This window comes from Hyperoodon ampullatus (genome assembly GCF_949752795.1).
Source record: "Hyperoodon ampullatus genome assembly, chromosome: 15".
Classification (NCBI taxonomy): Eukaryota; Metazoa; Chordata; class Mammalia; order Artiodactyla; family Ziphiidae; genus Hyperoodon; species Hyperoodon ampullatus.
The window spans coordinates 15880589-15904340 of NC_136928.1; the positions used below are offsets into that span (position 1 = coordinate 15880589).

Genomic DNA, 23752 nt, shown 5'->3' on the forward strand with positions numbered 1-23752 from the left:
TTGTAGCGACACTTTGTGTTAGGGTAGGGGATGACCTGCCAGAGGGTTGTCTGCTTCATCTTCGGCTTTTGATTTTTCCCTTCACACTGGGCCTCAAAGAGAGCGTTTCTCTTGAAAGTTATTTGTTAGTTGCTGTTTCTAGGGGAGTGATGGGGTGGGTGTTCTCTGAATAAGCCTCAGTCTTAATCAGGCATGGTGTCCAGGAGTCTCAGGGGTGTGGCCTTCTCAGTGTCTCTGAGCCCAGCACATAGACCTGCTCCTTCCGCAGGTGTAGAGAGTTTGTTGTTTCCTCTTTCCTTCCCCCAGCCTTCCTGGGTTTTGGCCAGTGCCCTAGGGTGAGCGTGTTCATTGTTGCCCCCCACCCCATATACACACACAGATTAAGGCTTTTGTTCTGCTGGGGAGAGTGAGGGGAGGGTCTCTGTGGAGATTCCTGTGTTCCTCTCCCCCAGTTCTGCACTGTGAAGAAGACTTTCTCTAGACTCTCCCAGTCTATTCTGTGAGCACCCTGTGGGGTTTGTGGCAAAACAGCCTTCAAGAGAGCGCGGATGCCCCCATATCTGTGGTCTCTCGACAACATACACCTGGCAGCCTCCACTGATTCACCAGTCACCCCAGCCCAACTCTTCTTCTAGTGTCTGGCTGTATCCTGTCCCAGAAAGCCAGGGCTGGCCTCTTGCCTGACTCACCAGGGCCCCATCCCTCCCCAGATTTGGGGCCACTTGGTTGCCCTGTGACCTGAGCCCTCTCATGGGCATAACAAAAGTCATGTACTTGCTGTTTGTCTGGCTTTTTTTCATTCTGAGTTTTGGAGTGACACCTTTGCCAGTTCTGTACCTCCCTGGGCAGAAACTGCAGGAGTTTTACAACTTTACAGTTTCCTGTACCTCTGGATTGCTCATGACACCGCACTCATGTTTGCTGAATACTGGGTGTCATGAATCAATCCTGGTTGGAAACTAACATGGTCCCTGCCCGGGGGGAATCCAGGCTGCATGTTCAAGCCGTGCTGACAGCTGAATGAACAGTAACTGAGTTAGTGTCTGCCACAGAAACACACAAAGGTAAGATTGAATTAAGAGCTCTGTCGTCAGGCCAGGAAATCCATCGTCCTGGCTTCTAGCTATCCTGGGACTGTCTGCATAGATGCTTTTATGACATATTCAGGGATTTGTCTTCTTGGAATTCCTGGACTTAAATTATTATCTCAATCTAATTTTGGTGTATCTTTTATTTCACAAGTACTTTTCTTTTTGGAAGCAGAGAATAAATAACACTTGTTTGTGAGATCTTTTTTGAGATTCAAGTATGTACTTGGTATGTCTCTCTCTCTCTTTTCTGTAGATTGGAAGTTCCACAAACACCTTGAGTGCCCTGCAAATTGCTTTTGCTGATAAAGAAACACAAGTAATCTACCTTTTGACAGATGGGAGACCTGACCAGGTACTTATCAAAGTTGGGAACAAAGAGGGACTCACTAATCCCCTGAAAGTGAATGCTGAGAGTGGGTTTGGGGGACCTTTTCCACTGCCACTAAAAAGCTGTTGAGAGATACTTGCTTGGCTTAGGGACACAGAACTGAGGTAAAAACACACACACTAAGAAATTCCTTTGTCTACTACAACAGTGAGGAGAATTTAAGTGACAGTGAGTGTTGTTTGGTTAATTTGATGCACACCCATAGACCTGGAGACCAACCCCATGAAAGGAGATGTATGCCTTCCATGGAAGACTGGTTTATATTTTATTATAAACTAAGAGTGAGGAGATTCTTTTTGATTTTTTTCCTTTGGGGATGCTGAATCTAAAACATGTCACTGCACAGTGTCCTTGGTTTTATCCCTAATTTTAACTCAGTAATCATTTAAACAAAAGCATGCCTTTCTGGTGAAATGTTCTTTGTTTTGTTTAGCCTGACTGGAAAATATCTGAAAAGTTTTAGCGGCGTCTGTTCATCTTCTTTTGAGCTTTGTGAATGAAAGACTAATGCTCTGGGCATTAAATAAATATACGGATGTGCAGGCCAGTACAATGTAAATTAACCACTAAAGTGAATTAGTATCAACTTGTTTCCTTCATTGTGAAGTGTCTGCATGTGAAGACTGCTAGGCAAATATTGTAAAATATCCGGTGTCAAACGGTCCAGGGCTTAAATACTAAAGCAACTGGATTTTACTACAGTGTTAGATTTATGGCCACGAAGTTGTATAAAGTGAAATTTTATTTGGAATGATTTTCCTATCAACTTCACTACACTTTCTATTCAGAGGCAATTTATCGTGCCTTGTTTATGTTCCTTGTGTGGCGGCTGCACGTTTGAGGCTACAGAGATGAATAATATCCTGCCCTAGGGGAGCTTACACATTGGAGGATGTGCTAGCATATACAGTTAATTCTGATGAGATATAGGGAGTGGAGTTGCCTGTGCTACGGGCTGTACGGGAGCACAGTGATGAATTCTGCTGTACACGATGGAGAGAAGGCCAGGCAAGGTTCCACCGAGGAGGGTGCATTTCAGGTGTGTCTGGAAGGAGAAGAAAGTTCCTAAACAGAGGAGATTACTGGTATCCTGGGCAGAAGGAACAGAGGTGTGAAAATATGTGGGCTCCTCGGGGGAACAACCGGAGAGCAATGAATGGAAAAGTGTCAGGGCCGAGTCTCGGAGGTTTGGTTGGGGGAGATTGTGAAGGTCCTTGAATGTCACACAGAAAGGATGGGCTTTACCTCAGTAGGGACTCTCAGAGGAGCAGATAGTCCCATACACCTGTGCGTTAGAGATATGCCTCTAATGCACAGATGGATGGGAGAACCAGGGAAAGACTAGATCTTGGGCTGGTGAGGTCCCACCTCAGGGAGGAGCAGCAGAAATGCAGAGGAGGGGACCCTTCAGAGATGAGATCATAGAAACAGCATCAAAGGACTTGGTGGCCAGTTTGGGGGCAGGAGGTGTGGGGCTGGATGAGGAACAAGGGAGAAAGGGGTCAAGGTGACTGATTTCTGGTTTCTAGTAATTGTTATTAACTGATTGAAATCTAAAGAAAGAGAGACCTGGGGGTTTCTGGTGGAGGAAGCTGAGTTTGAGCACCTGGAGTTCACGGCTGTCCAAAAGCCCCTAGAAGGATGGGGCTGGCATTTGGGGGAAGAAGTAGGCTGCAGGTTCTGACTTGCAAGTCATCTGGACAGGGGATCTTTTTCTTGTTAATAAATCCTAACTGATTTTATTGTAATTTAGAAAATATAAGTAAGCATATAATCATAAGGAAGAATAAGATGTAAATTGTTCATAATTCAATTTTCTGCTCTTTCTCATCTAATATATGCGTTTTTCCAAGTCATGAGAAATTCTTCAGAAACATCATTCTCAATGAGTGCATCATATTAAATGACATAGATTTAATAAAACTACCTTAAAAATTGACTTGATTTAATTTTTGAATAGTAATACATTCACATGGTACAAATGACAAAGGTACGAAAGGATAGAATGTAGAGAAAATCCTCCCTCCCACCTCCTCTCACCAGCTATGAGGCAGGTGATATTACCAGTTTCTTGCATCTTCTTTGAGAGATAGTTTGCTATGCAAACAGATATTTGTTTATGTATATTTCCTTTTAAAATACATAAATGGTAGCATATTACACGCACAATTCTGCAACTGTATTAATAAAACAATATACCTCAGAGATTGCTTAATATCATTTCATAAGGAGCTTCCTTGTTTTTTCTATAGCTGCCTACTATTCCATCACACAGCTACTTAGTCATGTCCCCCAGTGATGAATGTTTAGGTTTTTTCAATCTTCCTGTTATATACAAGGTTGCAAAAGTAACTGTGCACATATATCATTTTGCACATGTATATCTGTAGCATAAATTCTGAGAAGTGAACTCAGTTAAAAGGTATATGTTTTGGTAGATACTGCCAAATAGCCCTTGAAGAAGATTTACCAAGTACCACTGTATCAGCAGTGTTGAGAAGGATTCTTGGTCTACAGTCCATCATAGACTTATGAGGGTCTGGAATCTCCCAAAATTATATAACAAATGCACTCATACATTTCTCTGGGGAGAAGATCAGTAGCTTGCTCCCAAATTCCCAGAGGGTCTGTGGTCCACTTAACGATGTGGCACTAGGGAAATGAATGAGCTGGAATCAGAAATATGCAAGTTACTGAAAAAGTGATTTATAAACTCTTATTCAGGCATTTCATATTTGTATCTGCCTTTTCCCCACAAGCAATCTACTTATTTTGCATTATTCCTCAGACTCTCTCAGAAAAACAAATGGATATTTGATATTCATGTTCTATATAGAGGACATTAAGATGTACCACTCAATCTAGATTTGTTTTTGAATTTTCACTGACTGTAGGACCTGAATATGTAAGACCAATGTCATTATTCCTGGTACTCCGCAGAATTTTCTACTTGGAAGAACACACAGAGATGCTGTTCAGGATTCAATTCCATGAACATCAGCGTGCTGCTTGTTTATTAAATGTCCAGGGCAGAATTATATAGAAGGTAAGTCTTTTAATTAATCAAGTTCAAAGGGTTCTTCATGAACCTGGGATTGCTAGGTGTCCTTTGGTGGGCATCTGTAGGTGCAGATGGACACTGCAGGGCCTCTGTCAGGAGCAGCCCAGCACATCTTTGGCTGTGGTTATTTTGGGACTTCTTTGAAGTTAGGGACTCACCCTTGCAGGAATGGACGTGAGGAAGGTATCTGCACCGTTCTCAACAAAAATGAATGGATAATAAAGCCCCAGGTAGGGTATGTGAGGGATGGGGGCAGGGGAAGGCACAGGGTGACCCCCTCTGCACAAACAAACCTCCTTCAGGCTGTTGGGAGAACCATCCCTGCCTTTCTTGGCACCCCAAGTTGACCTTTGTGGTGAAAGGAACATCTGGCCGCACACCTGTTTAGACTCGGGACGAGGGCACTGGGGGAGAGTGTCTCAGGTGTGCTGCTTGGCCCCATCTTAGGGACCGACGGGACCTCTGAGGGCAACAGACTAAGGACTCTTGGGCTGAGAAAGGCTTCCTCGGCGTCCTACAGACATGGCCCCCGCATTGCACAGCCCTGCGAGCTGAGCTACTATAGTAAGTGGCTGGGAAGAGTCAGGGTGACTCAGGCTCTGGTGGTGAAAGGCTTACTTCAACAAACTGAGTCTTCTTTTAAGCTGTGAGGACACCCACCAGCGAAAAGGATCCTTGGGGGCTGCAGGGTTGGGGCAGGAGGACAGGCGTGGCTCTCTTTCGTTGCAGGGATGGAGCTCCTTCTGCAATCAAGGTGCAGCCCCGCCTTCTGCCCAACTCTCCACCACCACGCTGGGCACTAGAACCTCGTGCCAGTTTAGCAAACACTACCTGGGGCTGTGTGCTGGTAGGGGGCTCACAGCAATACACGTAAGAGACTTTCTTATGCTCATGCTCTCTTGAGCTGTCAGGACTGATGGAAATAAACAGCTTTAGAGCCAGAGACCTGGGTTAGAGCTCATCCCCAGCACTGCCCATCTGAATGACCTTGGGCAAGTGCCCCCAATGTGAATTTCCTCATCTGTGACTTAGAGCTAATGCTCCCTCCTCAAGGATTGCTATGAGTGAATGAGGTGATGTTCTCGTGAATGCATTACATGGAGATTACACACACACACACACACACACACATATATATTTATTTTTATTTTTATTTTTATTTTTTTTTTTTTGCCACCCGGCATGTGGAATCTTAGTTCCTCCACCAGGGATCGAACCTGTGCCCCCTGCAGTGGAAGCACGGAGTCTTAACCACTGGACCACCAAGGAAGTCCCTAAACACTGGGGTTTTTTTTTGGGGGGGGGTTGTTTTTGTTTTGGCATTCCACGGATATTTACTGAGCACCTTTTATATGCCAGCTACTGCTATCAGTCTGGGATACTGTGGGGAGGAAGATAGACAACATACCTGCCTTCGGTGAAGCTTCTGTTTTATGGTGAGATAGGCAATGAGCAAATGACTCTATGAAATAATATCAGGTAATGTATGAAAGATGAAAATGCTGCCCACAGTCCCTGGCACCCACACTGTTGGCACTAAATCAACGTTAGTTTCTTTCCCTTCCCAAATATTTCAGCTGTAAGTCAATGTAGGAGTAATTTCTAGCTAAAACCCTATCTATCAAATTAACAGAATTTAGGTCTAGCATCTCCAGTCTGGTATATGGGGCTGAGGGGCAGTGGCCAGGAGTCCTGTAAGAAATGAGGATAATGATAGTACCTTCCATGGTGGGTTGTAGGGGGGATGCAGGGAGAGAGGCCAAGCAGAGCCCTTAGTGCCCAGCACATGGTAAGTCCTCAAAACAGAAGCTAGGTTGAAGGAAGAGCAGGCAGCAGAGAGGGCTTTGCTCTGTCCTTGAGGTTGACAATAGGGATGGGATCAGCCCTCAGATAGGTTAGGTTGCTGTTTGGTTAGGAACGAGCCGATGGGCAGAGGGGAGGGGAGAGAAGAGAGGAGGAGAGGTGTGGGTGGGCTTATGGGCAGGGACAGGTTCAAGGCTGGTCAGATACAGAGACTGAAGCCATGTGTAAGTGGTGGCTGGAATGAGACCAGTCTCTGGGGGACCACTCAACTGGCCATCTCCCAGTGGTGAGTCCAGAGGCCTCCCTCATCCCCCTGCCTCCCCAGGGCTCATAGCAAACGTACAGGAAGGGTTAACAGTCAAAGGATAGGAACTGGGGGTGGAGAGTGGGAACTGGCTGAAGGAGCCAGCAATTTGGGTCCATCAAAGAGGGACTGAGAAACACAGAGGCAGTGGAAACAAGACAATCAGAGGCACTTCTGAGGATGCTCAGCTGGGTGTGGTGGTGCTGGTAGAGAGGTGGCAGGGCAGTTCATCAGTCATCTTTCCTGAGAGTCGGGTAATGTTTACAGAGAGTCAGTCCTTACCAAGAGATGGTCTTTATTGCAAATGGCGGGGAAACAAATAGTCTGGCATTGCTTCTAGTAGTAAAAACTCTTTGAATCTAGTCTTACCACTTAAGAGGTTGATGACCCTAGGAAACTTAATCCTTCTGAGCCTCAATTTCTCCATCTTTAAGTGGAGTCCATATCCATACCTACTGTGCCAATTAGGGTTTCATGTTAACTGGGAAAAAAAGCAAAAGAGCAGACCAATGATGGCTGAAACAATGGAGAGATTTATATCTCTATGGCTACGAAGCCCAGCGGAAGGTAGTCTAGGTTATACAGCTATTCAAGGACGTCTCCAAGAAATAGGCTTCCTTTAATCTTTATGCTTCACTGTCTTTGTGTGTGACGTCCACCCTCATGGTTACAAAAGAACTGCTCCACTTCTAGGCAGAGTGTCCACTTTCCAGGGGGCAGGGGTGAAAAGGGGAGGATATTAGCTTTTTTGTTAAGTCTTTGTCTTTTTTATTGCCAAAAAAAATATCTCCCTTGAGACTTCTGCTTATATCTCAATGGACAGACCTGGCCACACCTAGCTGCAAAAAAAGTGTCAGAAGATGAGTTTGTATGTGTGTATGTGTTGTGTTTGTTTGTTTGTTTTTAACTAAGTATGTTGCTACCATGAAAAGAAAACCAGGGCTCTGACAGTAAAAAAAGGAGAGGTAGGCAACTAGCAGTCTTTCCAAAACTCTCTCACAAGATGGTTGTGAGGATTAACTGGGATATTATGTCCCCAACAGAGTGCCCAGCACATGGAAGGACCCTAAATCAATGTCTCTTTTTTCACTCTGTGGGAGACACATTGACCACGGTCTAGAAATTACTTTTTGGGAGTAGATGCTTTGGAAGCCACATGGAGATCTGGTGGCCTCACTCTGTAGAATCCCAATAGCCAAGGTGTATTACCCATGACCCTAATACTTTAAGTGCTCAGAAGTATAGCCCAGCACTTTAAAAGCATGGACTCTAGGCTTAGGTGCACTGAAATTGAGTAGTTTGGTTAGTCAAATATTTCTCCCAGATTTTTTCCCACCAACTGTGAGCCCTCATAGGGGAAGAGCTGAGTCATTGGTCTTCATACTCTCACTATCTGGCAGTGTTTGCTTTGTTTATTGAATTGAATTTACACCTTTCCAAGAAGTCACTGTCCACTGTATACAGGATTACTATTTGAGAATTTCACTATCTACAGCAAATACTAGGGATTTTCACTTTTTTTTTTCTGTCTCTTCCTCTCTCTTTCCATCTCCCCTTTCCCCCTCAAAATGTATCATTTCAGCCACCTAAAATGGTTATAGAGCAGGCCAAAGGTTTTCAGAAAGTTCCTATTTACACCATCTCCTTCTGTTACAATGATGAGATTGCAAATGGATTTTTGAAAGAGCTTGCTTCTTTGACTGGAGGAGAGTTCCATTCTTACAGTTTCGGTTACAAGGATCCCTGTCCTCCAGAGGCTGTTCAGGTAAGAGCTTAATGGGCTGAGAAGAGAGTGTTCACTTATTTCAGCACTAATGGCTGGAGGCCCATGGATGAGACTTTAATTGGGAAAACAGCAACCACAAGGACAACTAAGTTGAGAAAATGAATCACTTAACTGAGTGTACTACAAAATGTGGTCTAAGGACCACCTGAGCTAAGGCACCTGTGACAATGCAGATTCCTGGGTCCTACTTCAGAGCTACTAAATCAGGCTCTAGGCATAGAGGCCTAGGAATCTTAATATATTTTGTTTTTTTCTATGTTTTTTATTATAGAAAGTTTCAAACAAACACAAAAGTAGGAGAGTATATGGACCATGTACCTATCAGTCAAATTTAACAATTATCAACATTTTGCCAAACTTCAGGAATCTGTATTTTTAACAAGCATCCTGGGGGTCCATACATAAAGTTTGTTAACCACTGCCTGTTTACAGACATTTGTGGGAAACTTTCAAAAAATTCAGATGTTAGGTAGTTGTCTTCTGACTTCTCAGGCTATATAACCACATGACACCTGATAAAGCAATCCATTCTAATGCACTAATGGGAGAAAGTAAATAAAACTCTATGCTCCAGTCTTCCAGTCTTGGCCTGAAGATATGCATTTCAAGAATGCCCTTGTATGGGCTTCCCTGGTGGCACAGTGGTTAAGAATCCGCCTGCCAATGCAGGAGACATGGGTTCGAGCCCTTGTTCAGGAAGATCCTCCATGCCACAGAGCAACTAAGCCCATGTGCCACAACTACTGAGCCTGTGTTCTAAAGCCCGTGAGCCACAACTACTGAGCCCGCACGCCTACAGCCCGTGCTCCGCAACAAGAGAAGCCACTGTAATGAGAAGCCCACGCACCTCAACGAAAGAGTAGTCCCCGCTTGTCACAACTAGAGAAAGCCTGCATGCAGCAACAAAGACCCAACACAGCCAAATAAATAAATAAACAAATAAATAAATTTTAAAGATCCTTTAAAAAAAAAAGAAAGAATGCCCTTCTAGAGAATGTGGTTTTTGTCTTACTGTCTGCTCTAAGGAGTGACAAACCAGAGTACTGATCAATGCTTACATGTGAGGAAACTACCAGAGTCTGGGGAATGAATCATCCAAAGGAATTGGAGGGAACAGTACTCTGAACTCACACAAGGCAGAGAATACTGACTGCTTCCATCAGTTATACTGGAAAACCTAATCTTATGGGCATTGGGTAGAATTTAAAGAATGATCTTCCCTTACCAGTGGGAACAACCAAACACTGCTCCAGTTCTGTCTAGAAAATCTTAAATGCAAGACCTGAAAGGATCAGTCCATTTCCAAGGAACTTAACTGCATCTCTGAACACACCCCAAGAATAATTATAGGAAAGCAAAAATATCCACCACTCAACAAAGTAAAATCAACAATTTCTGACATCCAATCAAATAGTAGCAGGTATGCAAAGAAGCAGAAAAATACAGGTCCATAATGAGAAGAAACAAACAGAAAAATTGAAACATGTAAAACTGACTCAGATGTTTGTATTAGAGCATGAAAACAGTTATTGTAACTGTATTTGATATGTTCAAAAAGTTAGGGAGAGACATGGAAGATACAAGTAAGACACAAATCAAGCTTCTGGAGATAAAAAAGTACCATGTATGAGATAAAAAAATACGTGTAATAGGATGAACAGCAGATCAGACATTGCAGAACAAAAGATTAGTAAACTTCAAGATAGCAATAGAAATATCCAAAATGTAACATAGAAAAGAAAGAATTAAAACCAAAAAAACCCAGAAAAATAGAAAACAAGGCATCAGTGAGCTGTGGAAAAATTCAAGTAGCTTAAACATATATGAAGCAATAGTGACCAGAAATTTTACAAGTTGGATTAAAACTGTAAATCCACAGATCCAAGAAACTCAATGAATCCCAAGCACAATAAACATGAAGAAGACTACACCAAGTTACATCAGAATCAAACTTCTCAAAAACAGTGACAAAGAGAAAATTTTAAAAGAAGGTGAATTATGTACAGAGGAACAAAGATAAGAATGACAGCAGATTTCTCATTAGAAACAATGCAAGTGAAAAGAGAGTGACGTGAGATTTTTAAAGTACTGAAAGAAAAACAACTGTCAGTGTAGAATCTATACACAATATATTTCAAAAAGCAAAGTTAATAAAGATATACAAAAACTGAAATAAGTCATTACCGATAAACCTGCAGTACAAGAAATGTTAAAGAGAGTACTATACGTAGAAGGAAAATCATACAAGATAGAAATACAGATCTACACTAAGGAATGAAGAGCAAAGGAAATGGTAACTGCATGGGTAAATATGTTAAGTTTTTTTACTTTGTTATTTAAATCTAATTATAAATAACTGGAGGGATTTCCAGTTCCAGCAATAATGGGGTAGCCCCATTCCTCCTAGGTCCTCTGTCTTACAGCTTAAAAGCCCTGGACATAACACAACAAACAAGCAAAGGAAGACTCTGAAAAGTAGAAAGAAGGGGGTGGAATGCCTTGAGGACCTCAGAACCTAAGGAATGACATGGCATGAGTTCTCTGGGTTTTGTTATTGTCTTCCATATACCCCAGATTGGGGCACTGCCGAAGCCTCCAACCTGGAATTCCTAACAGGCACAGACCCAAAAAATGACCCAAGAACAACCTATTTCCCCTAGCTTAGCCAAAGACCTTTTTGGCAGTACCTGCCCTACTCTAGCCATACACCAATGGGAAGACTACATCCCCTTCCCCAGGATTTCAGTGGAGCTGAACAGGGAGATGATCTTCCATTACCACCCACGTGCTCCGTGGAAGGAAGTGATGGTGCTCTGATATCCCTGTCAGGTGGTATCAGTATATCTGCCCAGAGAGCTAATATTCCAGCCCCGACATGGTGGAAGCCAGTGGCAATGCTTTTCTGCTGGGGTAGTGTGAGTGAGGCTGAATGGAAAGTTGATTCTCCAAACCCCACCAGGGAGAAGCAGGTGTGCTGCAAATCCTGTGCTAGGGTAGTATCAGAGGATTGAGAGGGAAGCTGATCATCCATCCCACCCCACTCCAGTAGAAGTAAGCAGTGCCCTCATTCCCTAAGCAGGGTATTGTCCAAGGTGTCCAGTGGCAAGCTGAACAACTGTCTCACCAGGCAGTACTGAGACTTAACAAGGCACTGTGAGATCAGGGGCGTCACTGCTATTCTTCACCACAGCCTTCATGGCAGAGGGATCAGCAAGGAGCTAAGCTTCCACAAACACCCAGCATCAATGAAAATGAAAAAGTAAGTGTGGGCTAGGGATAGTGACACTCCACTTTCCCCCATCCCTTGTGTCAGTGAGGCTTGGTGGGAAGCTGCCTCCACAACACCCACCAGCATAAGATAGATGAGGTAGTGTGAAATAGGACTAACCCCACAGCAGTCCTCCCCCAGTGGAGAGCTGAGCCTCTACCTCTATCCAGCATCAACAAGGTCAAAGGAGGTGTGCTATGTGGGACTACTCAGTGCTCTGTTAACTCCTACCCTTAGGAGCTCTGACTGTGAACAAAGTGGAGATAACTGTCCCACGAAAAGAGAGCTGAACTCCTGACTCTGGCCACTGTGACAGTTTGCCTTGATGAAAACAGCTGAAAAAAAAAAATCACCAGATACACAGGTATGCCCAAATGAAAATGAACTTTAACTATAAAAGTTCCCAAATATATAAAACATGTACCAGAAAAACAGGTTTACTGGAGTGAGAGGACTAGCCAGAGGGACACAGCCACAAGTGGCCCTCTCTGGGAAGCCTCTTTATCCCCATGGTCCTGAGACTCCACCTCTGTACAGAGACGCCAGAGTGGGAGGGAAAAATAGGCAGGAGGGACCCAGCCCAAGCAAATTGTCCACTCTAGGAAAACCCTTTATCAATGGCTCAAAGAAAAGTTCTCAATTTGCTTAGAATGAAAACAAAAATGCACATCAAACTATGTGGAACGCAGCTAAAACAGTGTTGGGAGTGAAATTTATAGCACTAAATGCTTATGTTGGAAACAAGAAAATGTATTGAATCAACAATCTGCATTCTCACCCCAAGAAACTAGAATAAGAAGAGCAAAATAAACCCAAAGCAACCAGAAGGAAGGAAACAATGAAGATAAGAACATAAAATCAGTGAAATTGAAAATAGTAAAACAGTAGAGAAAATCAATGAGACAAAAAGCTGTTCCTTTGAAAAAAAATTCAAGAATTTGATAAAACCCCTCAGAAGGCTGACAAAGACAAAGAGAGTAGACACAAAGCACTAATATCAGGAATGAAATAGGGGACATCACAGTAGATCTCACAGTCATTAAAAGATAATAAAAGGAATACCACAAACAACTTTGCATTCATAAATTTGACAACTTAAGAAAAAAATGGACCACTCCCACAAAATCCACCAACTACCAAAATTCAACCAAGATAAAATGGACAATGTGAATAGCACTAAAATCATAAACTGAATTTATAATTTTAAAACTTCTAAAAAAGAAATATCAAGGCTCAGATGGCTCCATGGAGAATTTTACCAAACAGTTAAAAAATAATTAAACCAATTTATTTCAAGAAATAGGAGAGGGCTTCCCTGGTGGCGCAGTGGTTGAGAGTCCGCCTGCCAATGCAGGGGACACGGGTTCATGCCCCGGTCCGGGAAGATCCCACATGCCACAGAGCGGCTGGGCCCGTGAGCCATGGCCGCTGAGCCTGCGCATCCGGAGCCTGTGCTCTGCAACGGGAGAGGCCACGGCAGTGAGAGGCCCACGTACCACGCACACACACACAAAAAGAAATAGGAGAGATCACTTCCTAATTCTCTTTATGAGACCAGTATTGCCTTGACACCAAAACCAGAAGATAGTATTAAAAAAAAAAGAAATCCACAGACCAATATACCAATGAACAACGATGCAAAAATCCTCAATAATATATTAGTAACCTGAATCCAGCAGTGTATAAAAGAATTATACATTATGACCAAGGGGGATTTTATTCAGATATACAAGGCTGGTTTGACATTAGAAAATCAGTCAATGTAATCAAGCATATTAACTGGCTAAAGAAGAGAAATCATATGGTCATATTATTGCGCACAAATAGCCTTGACCAAATGCAACACCCATTAATAATAAAAATCTCTCAGCAAAATAGAAATAGAGGGGAACTTCTTCAACTTACATCAACTTAATACCTACGAGTAAAATCATACTTAATAGTGAAAGATTGAATAATTTCCTCCTAAGATCAAGAAAGTGGCAAAGGCATCCACTTTCACCACTCATATTTAACATACTACTGGAAGCTGTACCCATGACAACAAGGCAAGGGAATAAACAAAAGGCATACAGATAGGAAAGGAAGAAAGAGACCCGTCCCTATTTGCTCGTAACATGTTTTCTACACATAAAACCCCAAGGAGCTAAAAAACAAAACAAAACTCCTAGAACTATTAAGTGAGTTCGGCAAGGCCACTGGTTACAAGATCAGCACACAAAATTCAATCACATTTTGAGAAGTCAAAATTAAATATTCAATATTATTTACAATTGCTCCAAAGAATATGAAATACTTAGATATATATTTTTAAAATATGTACAGGATTTTTATGCTGAAAATTACAAAAGGCTGAAGAAAGAAATCAAAGAAAACCTAAATAAATGGACAGGCATATACCTTCTTCATGGATTGGATGACTGAACATATTAGAGATCTATTTGATTTATAGATTTAATTCAATTCCTGTCAAAATCCCAGAAAGGTTTTTTACAGACATGGTCAAGCTTATTCTAAAATCTATATGGCAAGTCACAGGGCCTAGGAAACCCTACAAATCTTGAAAAAGAAGAATAAAGTGGGAGAAATAATTGAAGTATTAAGGCTTACAGTGTAGCTGCATTAGTTAAGGCAGTATGGCTTTGGTGGAGAAACAGACACCTAGACTAATGGATAGAGTATAGAACCCAGAAGTATACCCACACAGTATGCCAAACTGATTTTTGACAAAGGTACAAAAGCAATTCAATGGGGGAAGGAGAGCCTTTTCAAAAAATGGTTGGAGCAATTGGACATTCATAGACAAAATAGTGAATCTCAACCTAAACCTCACCCTTCATGCGAATATTAACTCAAAATGGATTATGGACTTAAATGTAAAACATAAAACTATAAAAATTCTGGAAAGAAATATGGAAGAAAATCTCAAGGACCTTGGGCTAGGCAAAGAATTTTTAGTCTTGAGACCAAAAGCATGATCCATAAAAGAAAAGATTGATAAATTGGACCCCATCAAAAATAAAACCTTTTGCTTTGCAAAAGACCCTGTTAACAGGATGAAAAGACACTGGGAGTGTCTGCTGTTCCCTTGGGAGAAACTGGGTGAAGAGTACATGGGATCTCCCTGTATTATTTATTACAGCTGCATGAAATCTACAGTTATTTAATTTTAAAAAGGCAATTTACTGGTAATGCAAAAAATAATAATAAATTCAACATCTAGTGATAAACTGCTCAAAAGACGCAAATTACCAAAACTCTCTCAAGAAGAAATAGATAACCTGAACAGCCTTACATCTGTTTAAGAAGTTGAATTTGTAGTTAAAAACTTTTATGCATAGAAGCCTCCTGGCCCAGATTGCTTTACTGCTGATTTACATCAAACATTTAAAGGAAAAAATAATATCAGTTATACACACACTCTTCTAGGAAAATGAAAGGAGGGAATACTTTCATATGAGGCAAGCATTAACCTGATACCAGACCCTCACAAATACAATCAGACAAGAAACTTATCTGCTAATATTCCTTACGCATACAGAAGTCGAATGCGTAATGACCAAGTTGGGTTTATCCCAGAATGCAAGTTTTGTTTAACATTTGAAAATTGATATACAATTCACCAAATTAACATACTTTATTAAAAAATTTACAGTCATCTCAATTTATGCAGAAAAAGTTTTGACAAAATCCAACACACTTTTCTAATGAAAGCTCTCAGCAAAATATGAACAGAACAGACTTCCTCATTCTGTTAAATGGCACTTAGGAAAAACCTACAGCTAACACCATACTCTAATAGTAAAAGATTGTACGGTTTCCCCCTCATATCAGTAAAATGACAAGGTTGTCTGCTTTCACCACTCCTCTTCAACAGTGTAATGGAAATTCTAGTTAGCCCAATAAACCAGAGGGCAGGAAGACCATCCAGAATGGAAAGGATGAAGTAAAACAGTCTTTATTTTCATTCAGCGTGGTTATGTATGTAGAAAATCCAGTGGAATATACAAAAATGCTGCTGGAACTAATCATTGAATTTAGCAAGATTGTAGGATACAAGGTCAACATACAAAAATGAATTTTGTTTCTACATATTAGCAAAGAAAAATAAAAATTGAAATAAAAATTATCATTTACAATAGCATCAAAAATACGAAACATGTAGGAACAAATTTGTCAAAATATGTGAAAGGGCCTGTATACTGAAAACTACAAAACATTGCTGAGGGATGTATCTTGTTTACGGGTCAGAAGACATCACAGTGTTAATATGTGCATTCTCTCTCAGTTGATCTTTAGATTCATCACAATCCCAATCAAAATCTCAGCAGACCTTTTAAATTAAAATTTGACAAACTAATTCCATGGAAACTTTGAAAAAGAAAATCAAAGTTGGAGGACTAATACTACCTGATCTCAAGACATATAAAGCTATAGTTATCAAGACAGGGTGGTATTAGTGTAAAGATAGATATATAGATCAGCAGAACAGAATAGCAAAACCAGAAATAGACTGATACATATGTAGACAACTGATTTTCAACAAAGATGCAAAGGCAATTCAGTGGGAAAAGGATATAGCTTTTATTCCCCCCAAAAATGGTGTTGGAACAATTGGACAAAATAAACACAATTTCCTCCATACATCATGCCGTATTCAAAAATTAATATGATACATGGATCAAAATGATACATGGATCCAAATGTAAAATCTAGGTCTTTTTCCAAGTAAAGGAGAACATATGAAAAACCCTTTGAGACACTGTGTTAGCCCCCCCAAAATTTTTAATAGGATATCAAAAGCATAGTCTGTATAAGAACAAACTGATAAATTTGAGTTGATCAAAATTAAAAGCTTCTCTTTAAAAAACAATGCTAAGATAATGAAAAGACAAGTTGTAGACTGGGAGAAAATGTTTTCAAGTTGTATATCTAATAAAGGACTAGTATCCAGAACATATAAAGATCTCTCAAAACTCAAAGAAACAAAAAATGAGCAAAAGATTTGGACAGACACTTCATCAGAGAAGATATATGCATGGCAAACAAGATCATGAAAAGATGGTTAACATCATTCGTCATTAGGGAGATACACATTAACCATGATGAGATACCACTACACAGCTATTAGAATGGCTAAAATTAAGACAACTGACCTCATCAAGTGTTTGCAATTATATGAAGGAACTAGAACTCTCATTCATTACTGGAGGGAATGTAAACTAGTACAACCATTCTGGAAAAGTTTGATAGTTTCTCTAAAAGTACAGCATCACCAGCCATATGATCCAACCATTCCATTCCTATTTATTTACCCAAGAGAAATGAAAGCAGATGTCCATACAAAGACTTGTGCACAAATGTTCACGGCTTTAGTATTTATAATAGCCCAAACCTGGAAACTCAAATGTCCGTCCACAGGTGACTAAATTTTGAATTCAGTATGTAATAGAATACTACTCAGCCATAAAAATGAATGTACTACTGATTTATGCTACATCATGGGTGAATCTCAAAATAATTATAAAAGTAAAGCAAGCTAGACCAAAAAAGGGGTATATACTATATGAGTCCATTTAAATAAAATTCCAGAAAATCAAAACTAATATTATAAAATGACAGAAAGGAGATGAGTAGTTGGTTGGGGGAAGAGAGGTTTTGAGGCAAAGGAAAGGCAGATTTACAATGGGAAACTAGGAGCCTTTCGGGGGTAATGGATATGTTTATTATCTTCATTGCAGTGATGACTTAACAGGTGTGAATGTCAAAACTATTCAAATGGCACACTTCACGTACATTCAGTTTATTATAAATGAATTATACCTCAATTGGGCTGTCTAAAAAAGGAATAATATAAGAACTACATGAAATTCCTTAGATTCTTCTTTTCCTGATACAGTTCGTTTTCTGTTGGACATGTTTGAAATCTGAACTCTAATCTCGTAATGCATTAACTTGTTTTGGCAGAATGAAGATCTGACTCTTTTAATTAAGGAAATGGAGCAGGGACGCAGTGACCTGGAGAAGGTACAAGACCTTTACTCGGAGTCCTTGGTCATGGACTGGTGGTACAACGGAGAAAAAGATGGAGACAAGTGAGCACAGCAGAGCTCCCACTTCCCCATCACAGGGGGTCCTCTAGGATGCTCTGCTGGATCTCTTTGCCACTTCTTTCTGCAATGCTTTGTGAGATTTAAAGAATCACATAGTATGATTATGTTAGGATTTTTGTTTAAGCAAAGGGAACTCATAATCTAGTAAATTAATAATGATTGGCGGACTTTCCTGGTGGTGCAGTGGTTAAGAATCCGCCTGCCAATGTAGGGGACACGGGTTCGAGCCCTGGTCTGAGAAGATCCCACATGCCACGGAGTAACTAAGCCTGTGTGCCACAACTACTGAGCCTGTGCTCTAGAGCCCGCGAGCCACAACTACCGAGGCCGCGTGCCACAACTACTGAAGCCCACGCACCTAGAGCCCGTGCTCCGCAACAAGAGAAGCCAGTGCAATGAGAAGCCTGCGCACTGCAATGAAGAGTAGCCCCCACTCACCACAACTAGAGAAAGCCCGGGCACAGCAACGAAGACCCAACACAGCCAAAAATAAAAATAAATAAATAAAATTTTAATATATTAAAAAAATAATAATGATTGGCTTAGAGAGGCCACATAGTCATCCTTATATGTAGATTCTGAAACCCTTGCATGGACCCTAAGGATGTCTCATTTCCACCCAGTGTGGACAATATCCCCCACCAACCGAAGCAGTGACAGAGCAGAGCAGAAGTGCTGTGTCATGAAGGAGATCTGACTCAGGGTCAGGAGGTCAAGGTCCAGACTTCACTCTGTGTGACCTTGGTGGATCTCCATATTGTCCATTGCCATGGGTCTCAGTTTCCTCATCTTTAAAACGATGGCTGTGGTGGTAGGATTTGGGATAGATGATTCCTCAGGTCTTTTCCCATCCTGTGTTCTAATATGTTTATCTTTGGGGGTTTTTTGTTTGGTTGGTTTTGGGGGTTTTTTGGCCGTGCCACATGGCTTGTGGGATCTTAGTTCCCCAACCAGGGTTTGAACCTGGGCCTTCGGCAGTGAGGGCGCAGAGTCCTAACCACTGGACCACCAGGGAATTCCCTCTAATATGTTTCTAACTAGTAGTTCTTAAATAAAGATCAAAACCACCCTAACAAACACTCAGAAAATGTGTCAAATCTTATTTAAATGATTTCACATTGTACACATATTCAAGCATCACAGCTTCATATAAATACCCCATCATCAGGAGGATGTCTTTTTATTTAAAAGAGGGATAGCAAAATGGAAAGAAGTTGAAAATACATATTAATCAGGATTTCTCCTTCTTTGAAATTTATTGTCTTCCTCTTAGCAAACTAAGCATTTAATATGGGCTGGGGGCAGGGCATGAGCATGGAATCAGTAAAAAGATAAACGTTATACCAGGCATCTCTTATAATGAGATTTTACAGCATTACTTTTTTAAAATTTGTTTGGGAAAGCTTAGATACATCTCCTAAATCTGGAGAGTTTAAGCAAATAAACTAAGAAATAAATGAGCAGCACATCAGTGTCAATTATCTTCTCTATACTTTTCAGCTAGTACCTTACCTGTCTTCTTCCCCTTGCTTAATCAAACTAAAAAATGTCAGGACAACATGACCAGCTATTGCTTGGAAGTTGGTTTGGTCAGTTGACTGTATCTGCTATTGATTGACTAGTAGATGTATTCTTGATTTTTTTATATGTATATATATTTTAGGGGCTATAAGGAGCAGGTTCTAGAGTCATGCAGAGGACTATTTTAATCCAGGCTTCCAACATGTTACATTACATGTTAGTAACTTTGGGCAAGCTACTTAACCTCACTGAGCCTCAACTTCCTCATCTATAAGAGGGGAATAATGGTCATCATAGGGTTGTTGGGTGGATTAAATGAGGGCATGCCTGGCACATAATAAGAGCTCTGAATTAATATAAAGAAAAGAGTAAAATGCAGTGCCTCATTCTATAGATATTATGCTTCTGTACTTCCTTATAACATATCATTAGGAAAAGTTAATTCGCCTACCTAGCTGTGGTTGAACACAGAGTGTTTGAGTTTTTTACCAGGTGGAATAAATGTTACAGCCTCCAAATCTCATCTCCCTTCTTTCTTTTTTCAAACATTTACTGAGTACAAATCATACGCCAGGTGAACTGGGGTGCACAGATGAATGTAAGCCTGGGCGCTTGTCACAGGATGCAGTGTGGTGGGGCATCATGGGACACTGGGCGGGTGCTCCGTGGAGATGGGCTTGGAGGGGGAGGTGAAGGAAGGAGGGCGTGCTTTACAGTGTTGGAGCAGGAGGTTGTTCTGGAAACTCCTTTCTGTGGCTGCTGTGTTCAGAGTGTCAGAGGTGTGTCTGGGAAAATATTTAGGAATTTTTGGGGATCCCTCCTGGCCCGAGATCTTCAACAGTATGTTTTGCCATGATCTGGTGCTGGCAGAGGGTTCAAGGCAGGGGTTTCCCTCCTCTGGCTTTTATAAGAGCTAGCTGTTCAACCCTTTAGTTAGAGAAAAGGGTTTCTCTAATGCTTTCTGCTTTACAACAGACTCTTTCTGGAGTTAATCCTCTCATCAGCTCCATGCTGTTAGGGCCCAGCTGATGTTTCCTTCAGTTTGAGGGTGAGGGAAGTGATGAAATTTAGAGGATTGAGCGACTGCACTTAGTCACTTAGCTGGGAAGGAACAAAGCTGTGGTGTGAGCCAGGGCTGGGCTCCTGTCCACTCTTCTGCGGGGGCAGAGATAAATGACTATTCTTATTTTAACCAAATATAAGGGGAGAGACTCACTTCTTAAGCTTGCAGCATTCAACACGATTGTATTGATCTAACTCTGCCTTCTTGATGGAAATTTTGTTTCCCCCTCCTTTTTTTTTCTTTCATCTTCTTTGTCTACTTTTTATCTAAAACAGGCATCAAAAAGAAATCTGTTCCATTGTTTCAACCCCAGAAAAATGTGCAAAATCTCACACTGATGTCGAATCAACACGAATGTCGAAAGTACTAGGGGACCTGTCAAGTCAAAAGATTCAGAAAAAGAAAGTCCTCCATGCAGGTATCAGTGAACAAAATGGTTTGACTCTCATTACCAGTTTTCCTTCAATGCAAAAAGGTAGAATAAAGCTAAAGCCCCATAATATTTTTAAAGAAGACTAAACCTGTGTTTTTTTAATTGAAATTTTTATCGAAGTGATTATACATTCACATGCAGTTATGAGAAATAATGCAGAGAGCTCCCGTATATCTGCTCTTCACCCAGCTTCCCCCAACGGTAACATCTTGAAAAAATAGTACAATTTTGCAACCAGGAGACTGACATTGATACAATCCACGATCTTACTCAGATTGCCCCAGTTTTACATGTGTTCATTTATGTGTGTGTGTGTGTGTACTTGTATATGATTTTATCATACATGGTTTCATATTTCCACCATCACAGTCAAGATACAGAACATCTCCATCACCACAAGAATCCCTGGCATTGCTCTTTTATAACCACAGCCATCTCCCTCTGACACCCTTTCCCAACTCTTGGGAACCACTAAGTTCTCCATCTCTAAAATGTTGTCATTTCAAAAATGTTATATAAAATGGAATTATACAGCACAAAACCTCTGGGTTTTGGCTTTTTTCACTCAACATATTTTCCTTGGGATTCATCCAGATTTTTGGCGGGTATCAACAGTTCAATCCTTTTCATTACAGAGTAGTATCCTGTGATATGGATGTACCAGAGTTGGTTTAACCATTCATCTGTTGAAGGACATCTGGGTTGTTTCCAGTTTGGGGCTATCACGAATACAGCAGTTATAAACATTTTTGTACAGGTTTTATGTGAACATACTTTTTCATTAAGATAAAGCCCAAGGGTGCCATTGCTGAGTCGTATAGTATTGAATGTTTAGTTTTATAAGAAACTGCCAGACTATTTGCTGGAGTGGCTGTGCCATTTTAAATTATCACAGCAAAGAATGAGTGATTCAGTTCCTCCACATTCTCGCCAGAACTTGGTATTGATTGTCGCTATTTTCTATTTTAACTGTTCTGATAGGTGTGTAACATCTCATGGTGGTTTTTACTTGCATTTCCCTAATGACTAGTGATATTGAACATCTTTTTATGTGCTCATTCACAATATATCCTCTTCAGTGAAATAAATATCCTCTTCCATATATCCTTTTCAGTGAAATGTCTGTGCCCATGTGCTTTGCCCATTTTCTACGTGGATCGTTTGTTTTTTATTGGTGAATTTTGAGAGTTCTTCATGTATTCTAGATACTAGGTCTTTATCAGATATGTCATTTGCAAATGTTTTCTCCCAGTCTGTAGCTTGTCTTTTCATCCTCTAATTAGGGTCTTTGGCCAAGCAAAAGCTTTTCATTTTGATAAGATCCAATTTATCAGTCTTTCCTTTACGGATCGTGGTTTTGGTGTCATATCTAAGAACTCTTTCCCTAACCCTAATTCCTGAAGATTAGGTTTTATGTTTTTTCCTACAGATTTTGTAGGTTTATATTTTACATTTAAGTCCATGATTCACTTGAGTTAATTTTTGTATAAGGTGTGAGTTTTAGATCAAGGTTTTTTATGTTTGTTTGTTTGTTTGTTGTTTGGCCTATAGATGTTGCTTCGGCAGCATTTGTTGAAAAGGCTACACTTACTCCATTGAATTAATTTTGCACCTTTGCCAAAGATCATCTGGGCATATCTGCATGGGTTAAATCTAGATTATATGTTCTGTTTCAGTGATCTATGTGTATATCTCTCCACATAGATCACTGATCAATGTCTTCATTAATGTAACTACAAGGTAAGCTTTAATATCAGATACAGTGATTCTTCCAACTTTATTTTTCTTCTGCAAAATTATTTTAGCTATTCTAGGGCCTGAAATTTCTGCTTAAATTTTAGAATATGTTTGTCTCTGTTTACTAAAAAACCTCTCAGATTTTGATAGGAATTGCATTAAACCTGTAGATCAATTTGGGAACAACTGACATCTCTACAAGGTTGATTCATCCAGCCTCTGAATGTGGCATGACCCATGAACATGACCCCTGACCATGACCATGTATTTAAATCTTCTTTGACGTCTTACAAGCAGCATTTTGTAATTTTCAGCTTACACATTCTGTACATATTTTGTTAAGTATATACCTAATTATTTCATTTTAGTATTTGGAACAATTACAAATGGTATTGGTTTTTTAATATAGGTTGCTGTATGTTCATTGTTAGTATATCAACATGTGATTGATTTTGTGTGTTGATCCCATAATGAACAACCTTACAGAACTCACTTAATGATGCTAAGAGTTTTTTGGGTTTTGTGGGTGTTTTTTTTTTTTAATTTTGGTGTGTGTGTGTGAATTCCTTACTGTTTTCACATATACAGTATGTTATCTGCAAATTTGGACAGTTTTATCTTCTTTTCCAGTCTTTCTGGCTTTATCTCTTTTTCTTGCCTTGTTGGCAGAAGCTAGAACTTCCAGCACTATGTTTAATAAGGGTGATGAGAGTGGGCATCCTTGCCTTTATCCTGGTCTTAAGGGGGAAAGATACTCAATCTTTCACCAGTAAATATGATTTTAGCTGTAGGTTTATTGTAGATATTCTTTATCAAGTTGAGGAAGTTCCCCTCATTCCCAGTTTTCTGAGAGTTTTTATCATGAACTGGTACTGGATTTTGTCAAATGCTCTTTCTGTGTCAAATGATATATCATATGGTTTTTCTTCTTTAGTCTATTGATATGATGGTGGATTACACTGATTGCTTGAAATGTTGAAGCAGCCTTGTATGTCTGGGATATCTTCCACTTGGCCTTAGTGTTTATTTGCAGTGCTTTTGAGTGTAACTCTTTGTATGGTTTTTGTAATGGTTTCTCTGGGTATAACAGCATATAAATATAACTTATAACGCTCTTCTGGTATCAACATTTTACCACTTTTTGTCAGTGTGGACATCTTACTTCAATTTAGGTTTCTTTGCCT

The 23752-nt window shown here is 40.4% G+C and overlaps 1 protein-coding gene across 1 annotated transcript in view; it reads left to right on the forward strand.

Moving 5' to 3' along the window:
- VWA3B (von Willebrand factor A domain containing 3B) overlaps positions 1-23752 on the forward strand; it is a gene marked incomplete at both ends in the record, with an annotated part of 217727 nt that overhangs the window by 119609 nt on the left and 74366 nt on the right. The window contains 4 exon segments of the mRNA XM_079721376.1: positions 1345-1443; positions 8230-8412; positions 17669-17796; positions 20674-20816. Of these exon segments, the coding sequence (XP_079577502.1) occupies positions 1345-1443; positions 8230-8412; positions 17669-17796; positions 20674-20816 (553 nt within the window).